Below are 26,976 nucleotides of genomic sequence, written 5' to 3'. Positions count from 1 at the left end.
GAATTAATTAGGTTTCTTGTTGAGAAATATTAGAACATAGAACAGTACAGCACAGAACAGGCCCTTCGGCCCACAATGTTGTGCCGAGCTTTGTCTGAAACCCAAATCAAGCTATTTCCTCCCTATCATCCCGAAGTACTCCATGTACCTATCCAATAGCTTCTTAAATGTTCCTAAAGTTTCTGACTCCACTATCCCTGCAGGCAGTCCATTCCACACCCCAACCACTCTCTGAGTAAAAAACCTACCTCGGACATCCTTCCTATATCTCCCACCATGAACCCTATAGTTATGCCCCCTAGTTACCACTCCATTCACCCGAGGAAATAGTCTCTGAACGTTCACTCTATCTATCCCCCTCATCATCTTATAAACCTCTATCAAGTCCCCTCTCAACCTCCTCCGCTCCAATGAGAAAAGCCCAAGTTCCCTCAACCTTTCCTCATAAGACCTACCCTCCAAACCAGGCAGCATCCTGGTAAATCTCCTTTGCACTCTTTCCAGTGTTTCCACATCCTTCTTATAGTGAGGTGACCAGAACTGCACACAATATTCCAAATGTGGTCTCACCAAGGATCTGTACAGTTGCAGCATAACCCCACGGCTCTTAAACTCAAACCCCCTGTGAATGAACGCCAACACACTATAGGCCTTCTTCACGGCTCTATCCACTTGAGTGGCAACCTTCAGAGATCTATGGATATGAACCCCAAGATCTCTCTGTTCCTCCACATTCTTCAGAACCCGACCTTTGACCCTGTAATCCACATTTAAATTTGTCCTACCAAAATGAATCACCTTGCATTTGTCAGGGTTAAACTCCATTTGCCATTTTTCAGCCCAGCTCTGCATCCTATCTATATCTCTTTGCAGCCGACAACAGCCCTCCACCTCATCCACTACTCCACCAATCTTGGTGTCATCAGCAAATTTACTGATCCACCCTTCAGCCCCCTCCTCCAAGTCATTTATAAAAATGACAAATAGCAGAGGACCAAGCACTGATCCCTGTGGCACTCCGCTGGTAACCGGTTTCCAGTCCGAAAATTTTCCATCCACCAGCACCCTCTGTCTTCTATTAGATAGCCAGTTACCTATCCAATCGGCCAAACTTCCCTCTATCCCACACATCCTTACTTTCTTCATAAGCCGACCATGGGGGACTTTATCAAACGCCTTACTAAAATCCATGTATATGACATCAACTGCACTACCTTCATCTACATACTTAGTTACCTCCTCAAAAAATTCTATCAAATTTGTGAGGCAAGACTTGCCCTTCACAAATCCGTGCTGACTATCCCAGATTAAGCTGCATCTTTCTAAATGGTCGTAAATCCAATCCCTGAGGACCTTTTCCATCAACGTACCGACCACCGAAGTAAGACTAACCGGCCTATAATTACCAGGGTCATTTCTATTCCCTTTCTTAAACAGAGGAACCACATTCGCCGCCCTCCAGTCCTCTGGCACCACCCCCGTGGACAGTGAAGACGCAAAGATCAATGCCAAAGGCTCTGCTATCTCATCCCTTGCCTCCCAAAGACTCCTAGGATATATTTCATCAGGCCCAGGGGACTTATCAACTTTCAGTTTATTCAAAATTGCTAGTACATCTTCCCTCCGAACATCTACTTCCTCCAGCCTATCAGCCTGTGACACCCTCTCTTCCTCAAAAACATGGCCCCTCTCCTTGGTGAACACCGAAGAAAAGTATTCATTCATCACCTCTCCTATCTCTTCTGACTCCATGCACAAATTCCCACTGCCGTCCTTGACCGGCCCCAACCTCACCCTGGTCATTCTTTTATTCCTCACATAAGAGTAAAAAGCCTTGGGGTTTTCCTTGATCCGACCCGCCAAAGGACTTCTCATGCCCCCTCCTAGCTCTCCTAAGCCCCTTTTTCAGCTCATTTCTTGCTAACTTGTAACCCTCCATCGAGCCAACTGAACCTTGTTTTCTCAACCTTACATACGCTTCCTTCTTCCTCTTGACGAGACATTCCACCTCTTCTGTGAACCATGGTTCCCTCACTCGGCCATTTCCTCTCTGCCTGGCAGGTACATACCTATCAAGGACACGCAGTATTTATTCCTTGAAAAAGTTCCACTTTTCATTAGTGCCTTTCCCTGACAACTTTTGTTCCCATCCTATGCTTCCTAATTCCTGCCTGATTGCATCATAATTACCTCTCCCCCAATTGTAAACTATGCCCTGCCGCATGGCCCTCTCCCTCTCCATTGCAATAACAAAAGACACCGAATTGTGGTCACTATCTCAAAAGTGCTCTCCCACAACCAAATCCAACACTTGGCCTGGTTCATTTCCCATTACCAAATCCAATGTGGCCCCACCTCTTGTCGGCTTATCTACATATTGTGTCAGGAACCCCTCCTGCACACACTGCACAAAAACTGCCCCATCCGAACTATTCGACCTATAAAGGCTCCAATCAATATTTGGAAAGTTAAAGTCCCCCATGACAACTACCCTGTGACCTCCACACCTATCCATAATCTGCTTAGCAATTTCTTGCTCCACATCTCTATTACTATTTGGGAGCCTATAGTAAACTCCTAACAATGTGACCGCTCCTTTCCTATTCCTAACCTCAGCCCATATTACCTCAGTAGGCAGATCCCCTTCGAAATGCCTTTCTGCAGCCGTTACACTCTCCTTGATTAACAGTGCCACTCCTCCACCTCTTTTACCAGCTACCCTACACTTACTGAAACATCTATACCTTGGAACTTCCAACAACCATTCCTGTCCTTGTTCTACCCATGTCTCCGTAATGGCCACAACATCGTAGTCCCAAGTGCCAATCCACGCCCCAAGTTCACCTACCTTATTTCGGATGCTCCTTGCATTGAAGTAGACACACTTCAACCCACCTTCTTGTCTGCTGGTACCCACCTTTGACCATGATACCCTTCCCAGTACCTCACTACACTCACTGACCTCCGGACTACAACTCCTTTTCCCATCCCCCTGACAAATTAGTTTAAAGCCCCCCGAAGAGCCGTAGCAAATTTCCCTCCCAGGATATTGGTGCCCCTCTGGTTCAGGTGCACCCCGTCCTGTTTGTACAGGTCCCACCTTCCCCAGAAAGTGTTCCAATTATCCACATAGCTGAAACCCTCCCTGCATCCATGTGTTTAACTGCACTCTCTCCCTGTTCCTCAACTCGCTATCCCGTGGCACCGGCAACATACCAGAGATGACAACCTGTTTTGTCCTGGCTCTCAGCTTCCACCCTAGCTCCTTGAATTCCTGTTTTAAATCCCCGTCCCCTCTCTTACCTATGTCTTTGGTGCCGACGTACACCACGACTTGTGACTGTTCCCCCTCCCCCTTTAGAATCCTGAAGACACGGTCGGAGATGTCACGGACCCTGGCATCCGGGAGGCAACATGCCATCCGTGAGTCTCTCTTGTTGCCACAGAACCTCCTATCTATCCCTCTAACAAACGAGTCCCCAATAACTATAGCTCTACCGCTCTCCCCCTTTCCCTTCTGAGCCACAGGGACGGACTCAGTGCTGGCGATCCGGTCACTGCGGCTTACCACTGGTAGGTCGCCCCCCTCACCTGTATCCAAAGTGGAATACTTGTTGCTAAGGGGAACGACCACAGGGGATCCCCGCACCGACTGCTTCCTCCCAGCCCCTCTCACTGTCACCCATCTATTTTCATTCCCTGGAGCAACTATATCCCTGAAGCTTGTGTCTATGGCCCTCTCTGCCTCCCTGATGACCCTAAACTCATCCAACTCCAGCTCCAGCTCCCTAACGCGGTCTTGGAGGAGCTGCAGATGGGTGCACCTCCCACAGGTGTAATCAGCAGGGACACTGACGGTGTCCCTCACCTCAAACATTCTGCAGGAGGTACATTGCACTGCCTTCACACCCATCCCCTCCATATAACTTACTGCTACAAAGAAAAAGAATTGCTCCAATGGAACACTGAACCCTTTTTCCCCTTCCTCACAGCGCACTGGGAAAGAAGTTTAAAAAGCAGGAACACAGGGCGGTGACAGTTTAAAGAGTGGGAACACAGAGCGGTGACAGTTTAAAGAGTGGGAACACAGAGCGGTGACAGTTTAAAAAGCAGGAACACAGGGCGGTGACAGTTTAAAGAGTGGGAACACAGAGCGGTGACAGTTTAAAAAGCAGGAACACAGGGCGGTGACAGTTTAAAGAGTGGGAACACAGAGCGGCGACAGTTTAAAAAGTGGGAACACAGAGCGGTGACAGTTTAAAGAGCGGGAACACAGGGCAGTGACAGTTTAAAGAGCGGGAACACAGAGCGGTGACAGTTTAAAGAGTGGGAACACAGAGCGGTGACAGTTTAAAAAGCAGGAACACAGAGCGGTGACAATTTAAAGAGCGGGAACACAGAGCGATGACAGTTTAAAAAGCGGGAACACAGAGCGGCGACAGTTTAAAAAGCTTAAAATATTACTTAAAGTTATTTTTTAGCTATATGAAGAAATTTAACAAGTTAACCTATAAATATTATGCAGTACTTATATCACACTGGGATGAGTTTAAACTACTAGCAGAGATATTTGAATTATCGATAGTCACAGATGAAGTGCCTGAAGATTGGAGGGTGGCAAATTAGTCATAGAGTTATAGAGGTTTACAGCATGGAAACAGGCCCTTCGACCCAACTTGTCCATGCTGCCCTTTTTTTTTAAACCCCTAAGCTAATCCCAATTGCCCGCATTTGGCCCATATCCCTCTATACTCATTTTATCTATGTAACTGTCTAAATGCCTTTTAAAAGACAAAATTGTACCTGCCTCTACTACTAACTCTGGCAGCTTGTTCCAGACACTCACCACCCTCTGTGTGAAAAAATTGCCCCTCTGGACACTTTTGTATCTCTCCCCTCTCACCTTAAACCTATGCCCTCTAGTTTTAGACTCCTCTACCTTTGGGAAAAGATATTGACTATCTACCTTGTCTATGCCCCTCATTATTTTATACACCTCTATAAGATCACCCCTCGGCCTTCTACGCTCCAGAGAAAAAAGTCCCAGTCTATCCAGCCTCTCCTTATAACTCAAACCATCAAGTCCTGGTAGTATCCTAGTAAATCTTTTCTGCACTCTTTCCAGCTTAAAAATATTCTTTCTATAATAGGGTGACCTGAACTGTACACAGTATTCCAAGTGTGGCCTTACCAATGTCTTGTACAACTTCAACAAGACGTCCCAACTCCTGTATTCAATGTTCTGACCGATGAAACCAAGCATGCTGAATGCCTTCTTCACCACTCTGTCCACCTGTGACTCCACTTTCAAGGAGCTATGAACATGTACCCCAAGATCTCTTTGTTCTGTAACTCTACCCAACGCCCTACCATTAACTGAGTAAGTCCTGCCCTGGTTCAATCTACCAAAATGCATCACCTCGCATTTGTCTAAATTAAACTCCATCTGCCATTCGTCAGCCCACTGGCCCAATTGATCAAGATCCCGTTGCAATTGGAGATAACTTTCTTCACTGTCCACTATGCCACCAATCTTGGTGTCATCTGCAAACTTACTAACCATGCCTCCTATATTCTCATCCAAATCATTAATATAAATGACAAATAGCAGTGGACCCAGCACTGATCCCTGAGGCACACTGCTGGTCACAGGCCTCCAGTTTGAAAAACAACCCTCGACAACCACCCTCTAGCTTCTGTCAAGAAGCCAATTTTGTATCCATTTAGATACCTCATCCTGGATCCCGTGAGATTTAACCTTATGCAACAACCTACCACTGGAATTATTAAACTAGAAAGTGTGCAGAAAAGATTTACTAGGATGCTACCGGGGCTTGATGGATTGAGTTATAAGGAGAGGCTGAATAGACTGGGACTTTTTTCTCTGGAGCGTAGGAGGCTGAGGGGTGACCTTATAGAGGTCTATAAAATAAAATGAGGGACATAGACAAGGTAGATAGTCAATATCTTTTCCCAAAGGGAGGGGAGTCTAAAACTAGAGGGCATAGGTTTAAGGTGACAGGGGAGAGATACAAAAGTGTCCAGATGGGCACTGTTTTCACACAGAGGGTGGTGTGTCTGGAACAAGCTGCCAGAGATAGTAGTAGAGGCAGGTACAGTTTTATCTTTTAAAAAGCATTTCGATAGTTACATGGGTACGATGGGTATCGAGGGATATGGGCCAAATGCGGGCAATTGGGATTAGCTTAGGGGTTTTTAAAAAAAAGGGCGGCATGGACAAGTTGGGCCGAAGGGCCAGTTTCCATGCTGTAAACCCCTATGACTCTTAATTCATTACGACAGGAAGTAGTTGATGCCAAAACATTGAATGTATTCAAGAGAGGCAGCTAGATAAAGTACTTGGGGCGAATGGGATCAAAGGTTATGGGGAGAAAGCAGAATTAGGCGACTGAGTTGGATGATCAGCCATGATCATAATGAATAGCAGAGCAGGCTTGAAGGGCCAAATGGCCTGATCCTGCTCCTATCTTCTATGTTTCTATGTGTCCTGTTACCTGAAGCATGACATTGTCCCATGCAGCTTCCTCACCCCTTCATCACTTATTCTTCATCCAGAGGAGCGGGTCCTAGGTTATACACTGCACAGTATAATTGTGGAAAAGGTTTCCCTGCTTTGTTGAATCATAGAGTCATTTGAAAATGTCCAGACCCAGACATTGGTTTTTGACACCCTTGATCTCTGTTTTTAACCTTAGCAAAAGCTTCCTTATGTTTCTGGACACCATCAGCTAAAGGCCATTCAAGTTTAAAGGAACCTAATGTGTTTTGTTTATAGGATTGGGGCATCATTAGCAAGGAAAACATTTGTTACTCCTCCTAATTGCCCATGAAAAGGTGGATTGCTGTAGTCTGATGTAGTTACACCCAGAGTGCTATTTGTTAAGGATTTCCAGGATTTTGAATCAGCAGCAGTGAAGGAACAATGCTATGCTAAAACTGCCCCTTAGTGTCCTGGGACGCGTGGACTAGCGGGTAAAATATGTAGGGATATGGGGGTGGGATTGTGGTCGGTGCAGACTCGATGGGCTGAATGGCCTCTTTCTGTACTGTAGGGTTTCTATGATTTCTATGAACAATGATATAGCTCCAAGTCAACGGTTGTGTGTGACATGGAGGGGAATTATGGCTGGGAGATTTGCTAGTGTGGTTCGGGTGGGTTTAAACTAATGTGGCAGGGGGGTGGGGATCAGAACAATAGGTCAACAAGCGTAGAGACTGGGGACGAGCATGGGGCCAAGACAAGGCTACCTGAGAGGAAGAGCAATCTGGGGGAGGATGAACTCAGTGGGCCTGGAGGTCTGGAGTGCATCTGCTTCAATGCAAGGAGTGTAACGGGCAAGACAGATGAACTTAGAGCCTTAATGCTTGCGCGGAACTTGGATGTGGTTGCAGTGACGGAAACTTAGTTAAAAGAAGGACAGGACTGGCAGCTGAATATTCCGGGGTATAAGTGTTTTAGACGAGACAGAGGAGGGGCTAGAAGAGGTGGGGGAGTAGCAATACTGGTTAGGGAGCATATTACAGTGGTACAGAGGGTGGACAATTTGGAAGGATCATGTAACGAGACACTGTGGGTAGAGCTCAGAAACAGGAAGGGCGCAGTCACTATGCTGGGGGTATACTACAGGCCTCCCAACAGCCCACGGGAAGTTGAGGAACGGATATGTAAGGAGATTCTGGACAGGTGCAGAAAAAATAGGGTTGTTGTAGTGGGAGACTTTAATTTCCCTCATATAGACTGGAAATCCCTTAGGGCTGGGGGTCCGGACGGGGAGGAATTTGTAAAATGTGTCCAAGAAAGTTCTTGGAACAATATGTTGATAGTCCAACTAGAGAGGGGGCTATACTGGACCTAGTACTGGGGAATGAGCCCAGTCAGGTCATCAAAGTTTCAGTGGGGGAACATGTGGCGAACAGTGACCACAATTCTGTAAACTTTCGGATAGTCATGGAAAAGGATGAGTGTTGTCCTATGGGGAAGCTAACTACAGCCGGATTAGACAGGATTTGGTGGCTGTTGATTGGGAGAGGCTGTTCGAGGGTAAATCCACATCTGGCATGTGGGAGTCTTTTAAGGAGCAGTTGATAGGAGTGCAGGACAGGCATGTGCCTGTAAAGAGGAAGGATAGGAAAGGTAGGATTCGAGAGCCGTGGATAACCAGAGAAATTGTGGGTCTAATCAAAAAGAAAAAAGAGGCATACATAAGGTCCAGGCAGCTAAAAACAGATGAAGCACTGGAGGAATACAGAGAAAGTAGAAAATAACTCAAACAGGGAGTTAGAAGGGCAAAAAGGGGTCACGAAATATCCTTGGCAGACAGGATTAAGGAGAATCCCAAGACATTTTATACATACGTTAGGAACAAGAGGGTTGTCAGAGAACGAGTCGGACCTCTCAAGAACAAAGGAGGGGAACTATGCTTAGAACCCAAGGAAGTAGGTGAGATCCTAAATGAATACTTTGCATTCACAAAGGAGAGGGACATGTTGATTGGTAGTGTCTCAGAGGGATGTGTAGACCCGTTAGAACAAATTGCAATTACAAGGGAGGAAGTGTTAGGTTTTTTAGGAAGCATTAAGGTAGACAAATCCCCAGAGCCAGATGGCATCTGTCCTAGATTACTGAGAGAGACAAGAGATGAAATTGCTGGGCCTCTAACAGAAATCTTTGTTTCTTCATTGGACACAGGTGAGGTCCCAGAGGATTGGAGGATAGCAAATGTGGTCCTGTTATTTAAGAAGGGTAGCAAGGATAACCCGGGTAATTATAGGCCAGTGAGCCTGACGTCCGTGGTAGGGAAATTGTTGGAGAAGATTCTTAGAGATAGGATATATACACATTTAGAACTGAATAATCTCATTAGCGATAGACAACATGGTTTTGTATGAGGGAGGTCATGCCTCACAAATTTGGTTGAGTTTTTTGAGGAGGTGACAAAAATGTTTGACGAGGGAAGGGCCGTGGATGTCGTCTACATGGATTTTAGTAAAGCATTTGACAAGGTCCCTCATCACAGGCTGGTGCAAAAGGTTAAATCTCACGGGATCAAAGGTGAACGAGCTAGATGGGTACAGAACTGGCTTGGCCATAGAAGACAGAGGGTAGCAGTGGAGGGGTCTTTTTCTGATTGGAGGTCTGTGACTAGTGGTGTTCCGCAGGGCTCTGTACTGGGACCTCTGCTGTTTGTGATATATATAAATGATTTGGAAGAAGATGGAGCTGGTCTGAATAGTAAGTTTGCAGACGACACAAAGATTACTGGAGTTGCGGATAATGATGAACATTGTCAGAGAATACAGCAGGATATTGATAGGCTGGAAAATTGGGCGGAGAAATGGCAGATGGAATTTAATCCAGATAAATGCGAAGTGATGCATTTTGGTAGTTCTAATGCAGGGGGGAGCTATACAATAAATGGCAGAACCATCAGGGGTATGGACACACAGAGGGATCTGGGTGTGCAAGTCCACAGATTCTTAAAGGTGGCAGCACAGGTGGAAAAGGTGGTGAAGAAGGCATATGGCATGCTTGCCTTTATTGGACGGGGCATAGAGTATAAAAGTTGGCATATGATGTTGCAGTTATATAGAACGTTGGTTAGGCCACATTTGGAATACTGCGTCCAGTTCTGGTCGCCGCACTACCAGAAGGACGTTGAGGCTTTGGAGAGAGTACAGAAAAGGTTTACCAGGATGTTGCCTGGTATGGAGGGTATTAGCTATGAGGGGAGATTGAGTAAACAAGGGTTGTTCTCCCTGGAAAGACGGAGGTTGAGGGGCGACCTAATAGAAGTTTATAAAATTGTAAAGGGCATAGATAGGGTGAACAGTTGGGAGCTTTTTCCCAGGTCAGAAATGACAAACACAAGGGGTCACAAGTTCAAGGTAAGGAATGCAAGGTTCAATACAGATATGCAGGGAACGTATTTTTTCACAGAGGCTGGTGGGGGCCTGGAATGCACTACCCAGCAAGGTGGTTGAGGCAGACACACTAGGATCATTTAAGACTTATCTAGATAGCCACATGAACAGACTGGGAATGGAGGGATACAAACGGATGGTCTAGTTAGGAACACATGCTCAGTGCAGGGTTGGAGGGCCGAAGGGCCTGTTCCTGTGCTGTATTGTTCTTTGTTCTTTTTGTTCTTTGAATTTGCAGGGTGTTCCCATTGATAGAATATCAATGGGATAGAATTGTCATAGTTCGGAAGGTGTTGTCAAAGGAGCCTTAGCAAGTTGCTTGCATCTTGTGTATGGCCCACACTGCTGCCACTGTTTGCCGGAGATGGAGCGAGTGAATGTTTGAATGCTATTCAAACAGGCTGCTTTGTCCAGGATGGTGTTGAGCTTCTTGAGTGTTGTCGGAGCTGCACTCATCAAGGCAAGTGGAGCATATTCTATCACACTCTTGACTTGTGTTTTGTAGATGGTGAAAGGCTTTGGGAGTCAGGAGATAATTACTCGCTGCAGAATTCGCAGCCTCTGACCTGCTCTTGTAGCCACAGTATTTATATGGCTGGTCCAGTTAAGTTTCTGATCAATGATATTCATAGAATCATTGAATCATACAGTGCAGAAGAGCCCTTCGGCCTATTGAGTCTGCACCGACAAGCGAGAAACACCTGACCACCTAATCCCATTTACTAGCTCTTGGCCCATAGCCTTGAATGCTCTGACGTGCCAAGTGCTCAGTCAGGTACTTTTTAAAGGATTAGGGTTAGGGTAGGGTCGTGGAGGTAAGTCAACTCACCTCCACCACCCTCCCAGGCAGTGCATTCAGACGATCACCACCCTTTGGGAAAAAATGTTTTTCCTCAAATATCCCCCCCAAACCTCCTGCTCCTCACCTTGAACCTATGTCCTCTTGTGACTGACCCTTCAACTAAGGGGAACAGCTGCTCCTTATCTTTCCTATTTTCAAGAAGAAGTTAGATATAGCTCTTGGGGTGAAAGGGATCAAGGAATATGGGGGTAAAGGGGATCAGATATTGAACTTGACAATCAGCCATGATCAGATTGAACGGTGAAGCAGGCTCGAAGTGTTGAATAGCCTACTCCTGCTTCTTGTTTCTATATTTCCATCCACTCTGTCCATGCCCCTCATAATCTTGTACACTTCGATCAGGTTGCCTCTCATTTTTCTCTGCTCCAATGAAAACAAACCAAGCCTATCCAACCTCTCTTCATAACTTAAATGTACTATCTCAGGTAGCATCCTGGTGAATCTCCTCTGCACCCCTCCAGTGCAATCACATTGATAATGGCAAATGTCCCATATGCCTTTTTCACCACCCTGCTAACATGCCCCTCGCCTTCAGAGATCTATGGACAAACACACCAACATTCCTTTGTTCCACAGAACTTCCTAGTGTCGTGCCATTCATTGACTACTTTCTTGTTAAATTACTCCTTCCAAACTGTATCACCTCATATTTTCAAGGTTAAATTCCATCTGCCACTTATCTGTCCATTTGACCATCCCATCTATATCGTCAGAGCATTCAAGGCTATGGGCCAAGAGCTAGTAAATGGGATTAGGTGGGAGGTCAGGTTAGGGTTAGGGTTTCTCGCTTGTCGGTGCAGACTCAATAGGTATGCCACTGGACACTATCTTCCAATCACTAAAGCAGTCTTCTGTCATCACCTTCTATCTCCTACAACTGAGTCCATTTTGAATCCACGTTATCAAACTACTCTATATCGCATATGCATTTGCTAATCCCCCTAACCCAGGTGTCTTTAGACACTCAGGGGCAATTTCGCATGGACAATCCATCTAACCTGCACATCTTCGGACTATGGCAGGAAACCAGAGTACCCATGCAGACCAGGGGAGAATGTGCAAAATCCACACAGACTGTTACCCAAGGCTGGAATTGAACCTGGGTCCCTGTCACCGTGAGACAGCAGTGTTAACCACTGTGCCACCATGCAATCCTGTTTAGAGACACAATTTAATAATTTCACAATAGAACAGCTTTTACAATTAAGGCAATATGGTTGTTATTACTAGATTTTTAAATACAGTCGCATTATCTGAACACTGAAAGTGATTGGCTTTTTAAAACAAGAGCTGTCAAAAATACTGGTTAGTCAAGTTTTCCAGTTGGTAGTGTGCTTGAGAACACAAAGTTTACTGTCATATTTTGACTGCCCTCTTTTTCCAGATTGTGACAGATGCAGCTGCAGTAGAACGTCTGTTAATAAAAACCGAAGTGCAACGGTCACAACCTGTCGAGTACTGTGTCGTGTGTGGAGACAAAGCGTCAGGTAAACACCAACTAAAGTGTGATGTTAATGTAGGTGAAGGCTTGAAAGTATTGGGAACTTGAAGAGGACATAAATAGGCTGGTGAAATGGGTGGACATGTGGCAGATTAAATTTAATGTCTGGAAGTGTGAAGTGATTCACTTTGATAGGAAGAATGAGTAAAGGCACTATAAAATACAAGACGCAATTTTAAAGGGAATGAAGGAGAGGAGAAACCTGGGGCTATACGTATATAAATTGGTGAAGATGGCATGGGAGGTTGAGAAGCTGCTTAATCAGGCATATATGGTACTGTGTTTTAGAAATGGAATTCTTGAATATAAAAGCAAGGAATAATGTTGAATTTTGATAAAGCACTGACTCGGTCTCAACTGGAGTATTTTGTCTCATTTTGGGCACCACATTTTAGGAAGGATGTAAAGGCATTAGAGAGTGTAGAAAAGATTCATAATAATTCTGGGAATGAGAGACTCAGTTAAAAGGATAGATTGGCTAAGTTGAGGCCATTCTCATTAGAGAAGGGAAGGCTGAGAGGAAATTTGACAGATGTATACAAAAGCACGAGCGGTCTTGGCAGAGTAGATGGGGAGAAACTATTCCTATTGGTAGAAGGGTCAAGAACAGTTTTGGTGCCTTATCTGAGGAAGGATGTCCTTGCTATAGAGGGAATGCAGTGAAGTTTTACCATGCTGAATCTTGGAATGGCAGATCTGTCTTATGAGGAGAGACTAAGTCGGTTAGAATTATGTTCATTGGAGTTTAGAAGAGTGAGAGGGGATCTCTTGGAAACTTATAAAATTCTAACAGGATTAGACAGGTTGGATTCAGAAAGATGGTGGGGGAGTCCAGAACTAGGAGTCATAGTTGGAGGATAATGGGGAAACCTTTTAGGACTGAGGTGAGGAGAAATTTCTTCACCCAGAGAGTGGTGAATCTGTGAAATTCACTAGTAGTAGAAAGTAGTTGAGGCCAAAACGATGTGTGGTTTCAAGAAGAAATTAGATATAGCTCTTGGGGCTAAAGGGATATGGGGCGAAGGTGGGATCGGGATATTGAACTTGATGATCAACCATGATCAAAATGAATAGCACAGCTGTCTTGAAGGGCCGAATGACCTACTCCTGCTTCTATTTTCTATGTTTCCATGTTAACAGAAGAAGATTTCTTCACTGTAGAGGATACAATTAACATCCTATATTTAAGTGTGAATCAGGAGGTGAGGGGGAGGGAGGAACTTAAAACAGTTACAATCAACATGGTGAAAATTATTAGAACTTAAAGCTGACAAGACCCTCGATCCTGATGGACTTCATCCCAGGGTCTTCGAAGAAGTGAAATAGTAATTTTCCAAAATTCTCTGGATTCTGGAAAGGAGCCATCAGAATGTAACTTTCCTATTCAAGAAACGAGGAACACAGAAAGCTGGAAACAATAGGCCATTTGCTTAAAATCTGTCAAAGGGAAAATGCTGGAATCTGTTATTAAGTTATAGTGAGGCACTTAGTCTCATTGCAATCCGGCAGAGTGAACATAATTTTGTGAAAGTGAAATCAAGGATGTTGCAGAGCGGTTGCAGGACATTCTGAAGGGGGAGGTGAACAGTCAGTAGTTGTGGTACACGTTGGTACAAACGACATAGTTCAGAAAAGGGATGAGGTCCTAAAAGCAGAATATAAGCAGCTTGGAAGCAAGCTGAAAAGTGGCACCTAAAAAGTAGTTATCTCAGGATTACTACCTGTGCGATGTGCTCGCCATAGTAGAAACAGCAGAACACATAGGATGAATACATGGCTGAAAAGATGGTGTGGGGGGCGGGATTTCAGATTCCTAGGGCATTGGGACTGGTTCTGGGAGAGGTGGACCTTTACAATCTGGACGGGGTACACCTGGGCAGGACCAAGACTGATGTTCTGAGGGAGGAAGTGGAGAGAGGGTAATTATATTAGGTGGTTTCAACTTATCCAACATTAATTGGGATAGCCATCATGTTAAGGGCTTAGATGGAGTAGAGTTCTTAAAATGTATACAGGAAAACCTTTTAGGTCAATATGTAGAGGATTCAACCATCCCCAGATCTACTTCTGGGGAATGAAGCCAGACAGGTGGTTGATGTGTTGTGGGGGAGCATTTTGGTGAAAGCGACCACAATGTGGTTCAATTCAAATTTGTTATGGACAAAGAAATTGACAAATTGCAGAAAAAGGATTTGGTTTGAGGAGAGTAGATTTTAACAAAATAAGGCAGGATGTGGCCAAGGTAGACTGGAATGAGTTACTTGTGGGGAAATCTACAGAAGAACAGTGGGGGGCATTCAAAGATGAAATGGGGAGGGGTACAGGCCCAACATGTTCCCTCTAGAGTAATAGGAAGGTGTAACAAGCCCAGAGAACCATTCAGGATACAATGAGAAGGGAAGGAGAGGCTTTTAACAAGTATAAGGGGATTAAGTCTGTGGAAGCATTAGTGGAGTACAGAAAATGCAGAATGGAGTTTAAGAAATCAATTAGGAGAGCAAAGAGGGGATATGAGAAAGCTCTGGCTGGTAAAAGTAGGGAAAATCCTAAGATATTCTAAGTATATCAATGGGAGGAGGATAACCAGGGAAAGAGTAGGGCCCATGAAGGACCAAGCGGGTAATTGTGGCTGGAGGCAGAGGACATTGGTAGGGTTTTTTAAAAAAAATCACATCTGTCTTCACCCATGAGAATGAGGAGATAGTTATGGACCTTGGGGAGAGAGACTGTGAAGCTCTAGAAAAAATTATCATAGGCAGTGACGAGGTATTGGTGGGCTTAAAAGTGGACAGATCTCCAGGTCCGGATGAATTGTGTCCCAGGCTGTTGTGGGGGGCGAGGGAGGAAATTGCAGGGGATCTGAACCAAATTTTTAATTCCTCCCTGGCCACCGGGGAGGTCATGATGTGGAGATGCCGGCGTTGGACTGGGGTGAACACAGTAAGAGTTTTAACAACACCAGGTTAAAGTCCAACAGGTTTATTTGGTAGCAAATACCATTAGCTTTCGGAGCGCTGCTCCTTCGTCAGATGGAGTGGAAATGGTACCCGAGGACTGGGGAACAGCTAATGTGCTCCCACTATTTGAGAAAGGTTGTAGAGACAAGCCAAGGAACTACAGACCAGTGAGTCTCACATCTGTGGTTGGGAAACTACTGGAGAAGATTCTGAAGGAGAGAACCTATCTCCATTTGGAGAGGCAAGGTTTGATTAGGGATAATCAGCATGGTTTTGTCAGAGGGAGGTCATGCCTAACAAATTTGATTGAATTTTTTGAGCATGTAACCAAGTGTGTGGATGAGGGGAGTGCGGTTGATGTAGTTTACATGGATTTCAGTAAAACCTTTGACAAAGCCCCACATGGGAGACTTATTAAGAAGGCTCATACACGTGGAATACAATGTGATCTGATCGGGTGGATTCATGATTGGCTCAGCGGTAGGAGTCAGAGGGTGATGACAACTTTACAAACAACAAAGAACAATACAGCACAGGAACAGGCCCTTCGGCCCTCCAAGCCCGTGCCACTCCCTGGTCCAAACTAGACCATTCTTTTGTATCCCTCCATTCCCACTCCGTTCATATGACTATCTAGATAAGTCTTAAATGTTCCCAGTGTGTCCGCCTCCACCACCTTGCCTGGCAGCGCATTCCAGGCCCCCACCACCCTCTGTGTAAAATACGTCCTTCTGATATCTGTGTTAAACCTCCCCCACTTCACCTTGAACCTATGACCCCTCGTGAACTTCACCACCGACCTGGGGAAAAGCTTCCCACCGTTCACCCTATCTATGCCTTTCATAATTTTATACACCTCTATTAAGTCTCCCCTCATCCTCCGTCTTTCCAGGGAGAACAACCCCAGTTTCCCCAATCTCTCCTCATAACTAAGCCCCTCCATACCAGGCAACATCCTGGTAAACCTCCTCTGTACTCTCTCCAAAGCCTCCACGTCCTTCTGGTAGTGTGGCGACCAGAACTGGACGCAGTATTCCAAATGCGGCCGAACCAACGTTCTATACATCTGCAACATCAGACCCCAACTTTTATACTCTATGCCCCGTCCTGTAAAGGCAAGCATGCCATATGCCTTCTTCACCACCTTCTCCACCTGTGACGTCACCTTCAAGGATCTGTGGACTTGCACACCCAGCTCCCTCTGCGTATCTACACCCTTTATGGTTCTGCCATTTATCGTATAGCTCCTCCCTACATTATTTCTACCAAAATGCATCACTTCGCATTTATCAGGATTGAACTCCATCTGCCATTTCTTTGCCCAAATTTCCAGTCTATCTATATCCTTCTGTAGCTTCTGACAATGCTCCTCACTATCTGCAAGTCCTGCCAATTTTGTGTCGTCCGCAAACTTACTGATTTAGTGACTGGAGGCCAGTGGCATACCACAGGGATCCGTGCTGGGCCCTCTATTGTTCATCATTTATATAAATGACACAGATGACTATATGGGGAGTAGGATCAGTAAGTTTGCCGATGACACAAAGATTGGCCTGGTGGTTAACAATGAGGTTGAGTGTCTTGGGTTACAGTTGATATGGACAGGATGGTCAAATGGGTGGATAAGTGGCAGATGCAATTTAACCCTGAAAAGTGTGAGGTGATACACTTTGGAAGGGGTAATTTGACAAGAAGGTATACCATGAAAGTTCTGACACTGGGAAGTTCTGAAGAACAAAGGGACCTTGGCGTATTTGTCCATAGGTCTCTGAAGGCGGAAAGGCAGGTTAATAGAGTGATGAAAAGGCATATGACACACTCGCCTTTACCAATCGGGGTATGGATTACAAAAGCAGAGAGGTCACGATGGAGTTGTATAGAACATAGAACAGTACAGCACAGTACAGGCCCTTCGGCCCACAATGTTGTGCCGAACCTTTTCCGAAACCAAGATCAAGCTATCCCACTCCCTATCATTCTAGTGTGCTCCATGTGCCTATCCAATAACCGCTTGAAAGTTCCTAAAGTGTCTGACTCCACTATCACAGCAGGCAGTCCATTCCACACCCCAACCACTCTCTGAGTAAAGAACCTACCTCGTACATCCCTCCTATATCTTCCACCACGAACCTTATAGTTATGCCCCCTAGTAACAGCTACATCCACCCGAGGAAATAGTCTCTGAACGTCCAATCTATCTATCCCCCTCATCATCTTATAAACCTCTATTAAGTCGCCTCTCAACCTCCTCTGCTCTAAGAGAAAAGTCCTAGCTCCCTCAACCTTTCCTCATAAGACCAGGCAGCATCTATGGGTGTTGTGCAATGAGAAAGGATTAGTTGGCAATCTAGTTGTGAGAGAACTCTTGGGGACAAGTAACCATAACATGGTAGAATTCTTTGTCAAGGTGCATAGTGATGTAGTTGATCCTGAGACCAGGGTCCTGAATCTCAATAAAGGTAACTATGATGATATGAGATATGAATTGACTATGATGGACTGGGAAGCATTACTGAAAGGAAGGACAGTGGACAGGCAATGGCAGGTATTTAAGGAATGAATAGGTGAACACCAGGAGTTGTTTATTTCTGTTTGGCGCAAGAGTGGTAAGGGAATTGTGGCCAAATCATTGCTTACAAGAAAAATTCAAGATAGGATAAGATTCAAGGGAGAAGCATATGGTGGCACAGTGGTTAGCACTGCTGCCTCACAGCGCCAGGGACCCGGGTTCAATTCCGGCCTCGGGTCACTGTCTGTGTGGAGTTTGCACATTCTCCCCGTGTCTGCATGGGTTTCCTCCGAGTACTCCGGTTTCCTCCCACAGTCCAAAGATGTGCAGATTAGGGTGATTGGCCATGCTAAATTGACCCTCGTGTTAGGGGGATTAGCAGGATAAATATGTGGGGTTACGGGAATAGGGCCTGGGTGGTATTGTGTGGTCGGAGCAGACACGATGAGCCGAAGGGCTTCCTTCTGCACTTTAGGGATTCTAGGAAATTGGCATAAAAAAGCAATAGATCTGAAGATTGGGAGCAGTTTAAAATTCAGCAAAGGAGGACCAAGGGATTGATTAAGAAGGAGAAACTAGAGTATGAAAGTAATATAGCGGGAAACATGAAAACTGACTGTAAATGTTTCTATAAGTATGTAAAGAGTAAAAGATTGACAAAAACAAATGAGGCCTCTTACAGTAAGAAACAGGAGAACTCGTAATGGGCAACAAAGAAATGGCTGAGGAATTAAATTTTTACTTTGTTTCTGTCTTCACAATGGAAGGCATGAATAATGTACCAGAAGTTCTGAGAGAAAGAAATGTTAGTGAGGAGCTGAAGGAAATCAGTATTTTGTAGAGAAATGGTTTTAGGAAAATCGATGGCATTGAAGAGGGATAAATCTCCAGGGCCTGAGGATCTTCATCCCAACGTACTTAATGATGTGGCCCTGGAAATAGTAGATCCATTGGTGATCATTTTCCAAAATTCTTTGGACCCTGGACTGTTTCCTACAGATTGGAGGGTAGCTAATATAAGCCCGCTATTCAGAAAGGGAGGTAGAGAGAAAATGGGGAACTATAGACCAGTGAGCCTAACATCAGTACTGGGGAAGTTATCAAGGATTTCATAGCTTAGCATTTGGAAAGCAGTGGTATGATCAGACAAAGTCAGCATAAATTTATAATGGGTAAATCATGCTTGATGAAGGTACTGGAATTCTTTTAGGGTGTAACTAGTAGAGTTGACCAAGGAAAACTGGTGGATGTGGTTTATTTAGACTTTTAGAAGGCTTTTGACAAGGTCTCACACAACAGACTAATATTAAAGCGCATGGGATTGCGGGAAGTGTCTTGAGGTGGATAGAAAGCGAGTTAGCAGGTAGGAAGCAAAGAGTTGGCACACATGGGTCTTTTTCCGATTGGCAGGCACTGACCAGTGGGGTACCGTAGGGATCTGTGCTAGGACACCAATTGCTCACATTATATATTAAGGATTTGGAAGAGGGAAGTAAATGTATTATCTCCAAATTTACAAAGTTGGGTAGAAGCGTGAGCTTTGAGGAGGATGCAGAGATGCTTCAGCGTAATTTGGATAGGCTGAATGAGTGGGCATATGAATGAGGGCAAAAAGAGGTCACGAAATGTTCTTGGCAGACAGGATTAAGGAGAATCCTAAGGCATTTTATTCATATGTTAGGAACAAAAGAGTTGTCAGGGAAAAAGTCGGACCTCTCAGGGACAAAGGAGGGGAATTATGCTTAGAACCCAAGGGAATAGGGGAGACCCTAAATGAATACTTTGCATTGGTATTCACAAAGGAGAGGGACTTGTTGACTGGGAGTGTCTCAGTGGGAGGTGTTGACCCATTAGAGAGAATCTCCATTAAAAGGGAGGAAATGTTAGGTTTTTTAGGTAACATTAAAACTGACAAATCCCCAGGGCCTGATGGCATCTATCCTCGACTGCTCAGGGAGACAAGAGATGTAATTGCTGGGCCTCTGACGAAAATCTTTGTCTCTTCATTGGACACAGGTGAGATCCCTGAGGATTGGAGGATAGCGAATGTGGTACCGTTATTTAAGAAGGGTAGCAGGGATAACCCGGGTAATTATAGGTCAGTGAGCTTGATGTCCGTGGTAGGGAAGTTGTTGGAGAGGATTCTTAGAGACAGGATGTATGCGCATTTAGAACAGAACAATCTCATTAGTGACAGACAGCATGGTTTTGTAAGAGGGAGATAGTGCCTTACAAATTTGGTGGAGTTTTTTGAGGAAATGACAAAAACGGTTGACGAAGGAAGGGTCGTGGATGTCGTCTATATGGATTTCAGTAAGGCATTTGACAAAGCCCCTCATGGCAGGTTGGTTAAGAAGGTTAAGGCTCATGGGATACAAGGAGAGGTGGCTAGATGGGTAGAAAACTGGCTTGGCCACAGGAGACAGAGGGTAACAGTCGAAGGGTCTTTTTCCGACTGAAGGTCTGTGACCAGTGGTGTTCTGCAGGGCTCTGTACTGGGACCTCTGCTATTTGTGATATATATAAATGATTTGGTAGAAGGTGTAACTGGTGTTATCAGCAAGTTTGCGGATGACACGAAGATGGCTGGACTTGCGGATAACGATGAACATTGTCGGACAATACAGCAGGATATAGATAGGCTGGAAAATTGGGCGGAGAAATGGAAGATGGAATTTAATCCAGATAAATGCGAAGTGATGCATTTTGGAAGAACTAATGTAGGGGGGAGTTATACAATAAATGGCAGAGCCATCAAGAGTATAGAAACAGTCCACAAATCCTTGAAGGTGGCAACACAGGTGGAGAAGTGTGTGAAGAAGGCATATGGTATGCTTGCCTTTATAGGACGGGGTATAGAGTATAAAAGCTGGAATCTGATGTTGCAGCTGTATAGAACGCTGGTTAGGCCACATTTGGAGTACTGCATCCAGTTCTGGTCGCCGCACTACCAGAAGGACGTGGAGGCTTTGGAGAGAGTGCCGAGAAGGTTTACCAGGATGTTGCCTGGTATGGAGGGTCTTAGCTATGAGGAGAGATTGGGTAAACTGCGGTTGTTCTCCCTGGAAAGACGGAGAATGAGGGGAGACCTAATAGAGGTGTACAAAATTATGAAGGGTTTAGATGGGGTGAACAGTGGGAAGCTTTTTCCCAGGTCGGAGGTGACGATCACGAGGGGTGACGGGCTCAAGGTGAGAGGGGCGAGGTATAACTCTGATATCAGAGGGATGTTTTTTACACAGAGAGTGGTGGGGGCCTGGAATGCGCTGCCAAGTAGGGTGGTGGAGGCAGACACGCTGGCATCGTTTAAGACTTACCTTGATAGTCACATGAGCAGTCTGGGAATGGAGGGATACAAACAAATGGTCTAGTTAGACCAAGGAGCGGCACAGGCTTGGAGGGCCGAAGGGTCTGGTTCCTGTGCTGTACTGTTCTTTGTTCTTATATGCATGGCAGATGCAGTATAATGTGGATAAATGTCAGATTATCTACTTCGGTAGCAATAATACAAAAGCATATTATTATTTGAACGGGTGTAAATTGAGAGAAGTGGATACTCAGTCCTCTTGAATACTTTGGACACTTGTCCTCGTGCATCAGTCACTGAAACTAAGTGCGCAGGTACAGCAGGCAGTAAAAAAGGTAAAAGGTATGTTGGCCTTTGTTCTATAACGAGAGGATTTGGGTATAGGAATTGGAAAGTTTTACTGCAATTGTACAGGGCGTTTGTGATGCCACACCTGGAGTGTTGTGTGCAGTTTGGTGTTCTTATCTGAGGAAGGATGTCCCTGCTATTGAGGGAGTGCATCAAAGGTTACTAGGCTGATTCCTGGGATGGTAGATCTGTCATATGAGGAGAGACTAAGTTGGTTAGGTTTATATTTACTGGAGTTTAGAAGAGTGAGAGGGGATCTCATCGGAATTGATAGGATTAAACAGGGTTGATTCAGAAAGCATGTTCCCGATGGTGGGGGGGTCCAGACCTAGGGGTCATAGTTTGAGGATGAGGGGTAAACCTTTTAGGACTGAGGTGAGGAGACATTTCTTCACTCAGAGAGTGGTGACTCTGTGGAATTCATTACCACAGAAAGTAGTTGAGGCCAAAACGTTGTGTGATTTCAAGAAGGAATTAGATATAGATCTTGGGGTTAAAGGGATCAAAGGATATGGGGGGAAAGCGGGATCAGAATATTGAACTTGATGATCAGCTATGATCAAAAAGAATGGCGCAGCAGGCTCGAAGGGCCAAATGGCCTACGTCGACTTCTATTTTCTATGTTTCTATTTTTTTATTGGAGTTCTTTGAGGAAGGAACAAGCAATGTGGGTGAAGAGGAACCTGTGGATGAGCTGTCCTTAGATTTCAAGAAGGCATTTGACAAAGTGTCAAATGCTGCACAAAATGCAGTATTCGGGGTGGCACAGTGGTTCGCACTGTTGCCTCACAGCGTCAGGGTTCAGGTTCAATTCCGGCCTCGGTTCACTGTCTGTGTGGAGTTTGCACTTTCTTGCCATGTCTGCGTGGGTTTCCTCTGGGTGCTCCTGTTTCCTCCCACAGTCCAAAGTTTTGATTGATTTGATTTGATTTATTATTGTCAAATGTATTAACATACAGTGAAAAGTATTGTTTCTTGCGCGCTATACAGACAAAATATACCGTTCACAGAGAAGGAAACGAGAGAGTGCAGAATGTAATGTTACAGTTATAGCTAGGGTGTAGAGAATGATCAACTTAATGCAAGGTAAGTCCATTCAAGTCTGACAGCAGCAGGGAAGAAGCTGTTCTTGAGTCGGTTGGTACGGGATCTCAGACTTTTGTATCTTTTTCCCAGATAAGGAAAAAGGTGGAAGAGAGAATGTCCAGGGTGTGTGGGGTCCATAATTATGCTGGCTGCTTTGCTGAGGCAGCGGGAAGTTTAGACAGAGTCAATGGATGGGAGGCTGGTTTACGTGATGGATTGGGCTACATTCATGACCTTTTGTAGTTCCTCGCGGTCTTGGGCAGAGCAGGAGCCATACCAAGCTGTGATACAACCAAAAAAGAATGCTTTCCATGATGCATCTGTCAACGTTGGTGAGAGTCGTAGCTGACATGCCAAATTTCCTTAGTCTTCTGAGAAAGTAGAGGCATTGCTGGGCTTTCTTAGAGACAGGATGTATGTGCATTTAGAACAGAACAATCTCACTAGTGACAGACAGCATGGTTTTGTAAGAGGGAGGTCGTGCCTTACAAATTTGGTGGAGTTTTTTGAGGAAGTGACAAAAACGGTTGACGAAGGAAGGGCCGTGGATGTCGTCTATATGGATTTCAGTAAGGCATTTGACAAAGCCCCTCATGGCACGTTGGTTAAGAAGGTTAAGGCTCATGGGATACAAGGAGAGGTGGCTCGATGGGTAGAAAACTGGCTTGGCCACAGGAGACAGAGGGTAACAGTCGAAGGGTCTTTTTCCGGCTGGAGGTCTGTGACCTGCAGGGCTCTGTACTGGGACCTCTGCTATTTGTGATATATATAAATGATTTGGAAGAAGGTGTAACTGGTGTTATCAGCAAGTTTGCGGATGACACGAAGATGGCTGGACTTGCGGATAGCGATGAACATTGTCGGACAATACAGCAGGATATAGATAGGCTGGAAAATTGGGCGGAGAAATGGCAGATGGAATTTAATCCAGATAAATGCGAAGTGATGCATTTTGGAAGAACTAATGTAGGGGGGAGTTATACAATAAATGGCAGAGCCATCAAGAGTATAGAAACACAGAGGGACCTAGGTGTGCAAGTCCACAAATCCTTGAAGGTGGCAACACAGGTGGAGAAGGTGGTGAAGAAGGCATATGGTATGCTTGCCTTTAAAGGATGGGGTATAGAGTATAAAAGCTGGAGTCTGATAATGCAGCTGTATAGAACGCTGGTTCAGCCACATTTGGAGTACTGCATCCAGTTCTGGTCACCGCACTACCAGAAGGACGTGAAGGCGTTAGAGAGAGTGCAGAGAAGGTTTACCAGGATGTTGCCTGGTATGGAGGGTCTTAGCTATGAGGAGAGATTGGGTAAACTGGGGTTGTTCTCCCTGGAAAGACGGAGAGTGAGGGGAGATCTAATAGAGGTGTACAAGATTATGACAACGGATGAATGAACACCGCTCGACAATCATCAGGCAAGACTGTTCTCTTCCTGTTGGGGAGCACTTCAGCGATCACGGGCATTCAGCCTCTGATCTCCGGGTAAGCGTTCTCCAAGGTGGCCTTCACGACACATGACAGCGCAGAGTCGCTGAGCAGAGCACACATGACGACGGCCTCAACCGGGATATTGGGTTCATGTCACACTATCTGTAACCCCCACAACCTGCCTGGATGTGCAAAATCTCACTAACTGTCCTGTCTGGAGACAATACACATCTCTTTAACCTGTGCTTAATGCTCCCTTCACTCACATCGTCTGTACCTTTAAGACTTGATTAGCTGTAAAGACTCACATTCCAATCATTATTCATGTAAATTGAGTCTTGTGCCCTGTTTATGATCAGAACTCCCACCCACCTGACGAAGGAACAGCCTGTTCCGAAAACTCGTGGCTTTTGCTACCAAATAAACCTGTTGGACTTTAACCTGGTGTTGTGAGACTTCTTACTGTGTTTACCCCAGTCCAATGCCGGCATCTCCACACAATGAAGCTGTACAGAGCTATTTGATAAGTTTCATTTGTGTGCAGTAGTCAGGTCCTTAGTAAGTTGAAACAAAATTTAAGTAAAAGCTTTTATAATGTGTCAATTATGTCCTGGAACCTAATAAAAAACATCAGCTTAATTTTAAAAGCCTCGCAATGGTCTACAAATGGTACAATTAGCAGAAGCTCGTGATGTTGATTAATTCAATCTTTCGTGGGCAGTTTAAATCACCATGCCCTTTGCACATGTTCTGACCTCCCATTGGGTATAATTTTACCGCCCCTGCTCGCCACGGGAATTGGAGCAGGGGTGGACAATGGGAAGGTCCGTTGACCTCGGACGGGATTTTATGGTTTCAGATCGAGCGAGGCTGTAAAATCCCACCCAATGTGTCTGCCTGTGCCTCGTTGGTTGAGTTCAGAGAGGTTCAGGTTTACCCCAGGGCTTTTATAATATGCCTCACAAACAGTATTCAGGGCCATGATTCTCCCATTGCGACCCGCCACTTTTCTGGTGGGTCCAGCTGGGAGACACACATCTACAGCCTTGAACAGGGATTTGCGCATGCATCTCCCAGAGCCGGCGAACAGTCGCCGGCCAGACCACGCTGGAAACCGGCAGGAAGGCAGGTAAGCCATTTAAATCTGTTTTTAATCTATTTTAAGTATGTATATTTGTTGATCATTGGGACCTGAAAGGTCCCGATCGAATCTCCCGCCCCACCAGGAGTACTTCATTCCGGTGGGGTTCAGATTAGCTCCTCACATTCAGGGAGCTAGCAAGAGACCCCGCTGGAATGAAGGGGGAGCAATCGAGGCCCCCCAGGGGGTTGGGCGGCAGAGGCTGGTGCCCCCTGGGCATGGGCACCCTGGCAGTGCCAATCTGTGCCTCTGGCACTGCCCAAGGGGCAAAGTGCCCATGCCCAGGGGGCACCTTGGCACTGCCATTGGACACTGGGCAGTGCCAAAGGGATGGAGCCTATTATGGGCAGGGCCTAGGTGCGATTGGTGGAGGTGGGTGGTCCCGCTGACACTCTGCATTGGGATCGGTCTGGGATGGAGGGAGGGAGGGGGGGGCGGTGGGGCTGCCTCCAGGGGGGTCTGACCGGGTCAGCAGGGGCGAAGGGGTTATTGCCACTGCTGGGGGGTGGGGCCTGGGCATTAGGGTGCTCCGGGACACGGTGCGGGCGGGAGGGGCGGGGGGGGGGGAGGTGGTCAGGGCTGGCCCAAGAATTGTTGTGGGGGCAATCAGGCTGGCCAACAAATGGGAATCTGACAGTTTGAGACCACTGCGCATGTGCAGAGCTCCAGAATTGTCAAACTCTGGCACGTGGGGCGGCATGGTAGCACAGTGGGCCGGCACGGTAGCACAGTGGTTAGCACTGCCGCTTCACAGCTTCAGGGACCTGGGTTCGATTCCCAGCTCGGGTCACTGTCTGTGCGGAGTGTGCACATTGTCCCCGTGTCTGCGTGGGTTTCCTCCGGGTGCTCCGGTTTCCTCCCACAGTCCAAAGATGTGCGGGTTAGGTTGATTGGCCAAGCTAAATTACCCCTTAGTGTCTCGGGTTGCGTAGATTAGAGGGATTAGCGGGTAAATATGAGGGTTAGAGGGATTAGCAGGTAAATATGTAGGGATATGGGGATAGGGCCTGGATGGGATTGTTGTCGGTGTGGACTCGATGGGCCGAATGGCCTCTTTCTGCACTGTAGGGTTCTATGGAATAGGCTCTGTCCCCCCTGGGTTTTTAATGATAATGTGGAGATGGCGGCGTTGGACTGGGATGAATACAGTAAGAGTTTTAACAACACCAGGTTAAAGTCCAACAGGTTTATTTGGTAGCAAATACCATTAGCTTTCAGAGCTGTGAGTGGAGGGAGCATTAACACATTTCTTTAACCTGTGCTTAATGCTCCCTACACTCACATTGTCTGTATCTTTAAGATCTGGTTGGCTGTAGGGATTCACATTCTAATCAGTATTCTGTAACTTGATTTTGTGTCTCTGTGCCCTGTTTGAGAGCAGATTTCCACTCCATCTGACGAAGGAGCAGCGCTCCAAAAGCTAATGTTGGACTTTAACCTGGTGTTGTTAAAACTCTTACTGTTTTTAATGATATTCATGACTGGGACTTTTTCAGTGCATAGAGTGCAGAGATTCAGGTGAGAAGCTGAACTGTCAGAACAGTCGGGATTTAGAACAGTTTTCCTGCCAATTCAGCACTTTTGGAAGAATCACCCCCCAGATGTCAAATTTAATCAATTGTGATGGATTAACCAATTACAGAATCACAAACCTACAAAATATACCATTAGATAATTGGATATAGGTTTTATTTCAGCTTGCATAAGTAATTTTCATAACAGGAAATTACAGGGGAAAAATTATATAAACTTGCAAGGCTGAGATCAATAGGTTTTTAATCAGTAGCGGAATGAAAGATAAAGGAATTAAAGAAGGCAGGAGAAGTGGACTTTGTGAGTGTTATTTTATTGTATGGTGAAGAAGGCTTGTAGGGCTGGATGGCTTATACCTGAT

At 45.6% G+C, this 26,976-nt stretch overlaps 1 protein-coding gene across 1 annotated transcript in view; it reads left to right on the top strand.

Annotated features, from left to right (window-relative positions):
- The window catches only part of nr2c2 (nuclear receptor subfamily 2, group C, member 2), a 388,941-nt gene that overhangs the window by 190,112 nt on the left and 171,853 nt on the right, over positions 1-26,976 (top strand). The window contains exon 6 of the mRNA XM_078210136.1: positions 12,189-12,291. Coding sequence (XP_078066262.1) covers positions 12,189-12,291 — 103 coding nt within the window. The remainder of the gene's footprint in view (positions 1-12,188; positions 12,292-26,976) is intronic.

Source organism: Mustelus asterias, chromosome 3 (assembly GCF_964213995.1).
Source record: "Mustelus asterias chromosome 3, sMusAst1.hap1.1, whole genome shotgun sequence".
Classification (NCBI taxonomy): Eukaryota; Metazoa; Chordata; class Chondrichthyes; order Carcharhiniformes; family Triakidae; genus Mustelus; species Mustelus asterias.
The sequence above is the reverse complement of the archived record's forward strand: the minus strand, read 5'-3'. Positions and strand labels throughout refer to the sequence as shown.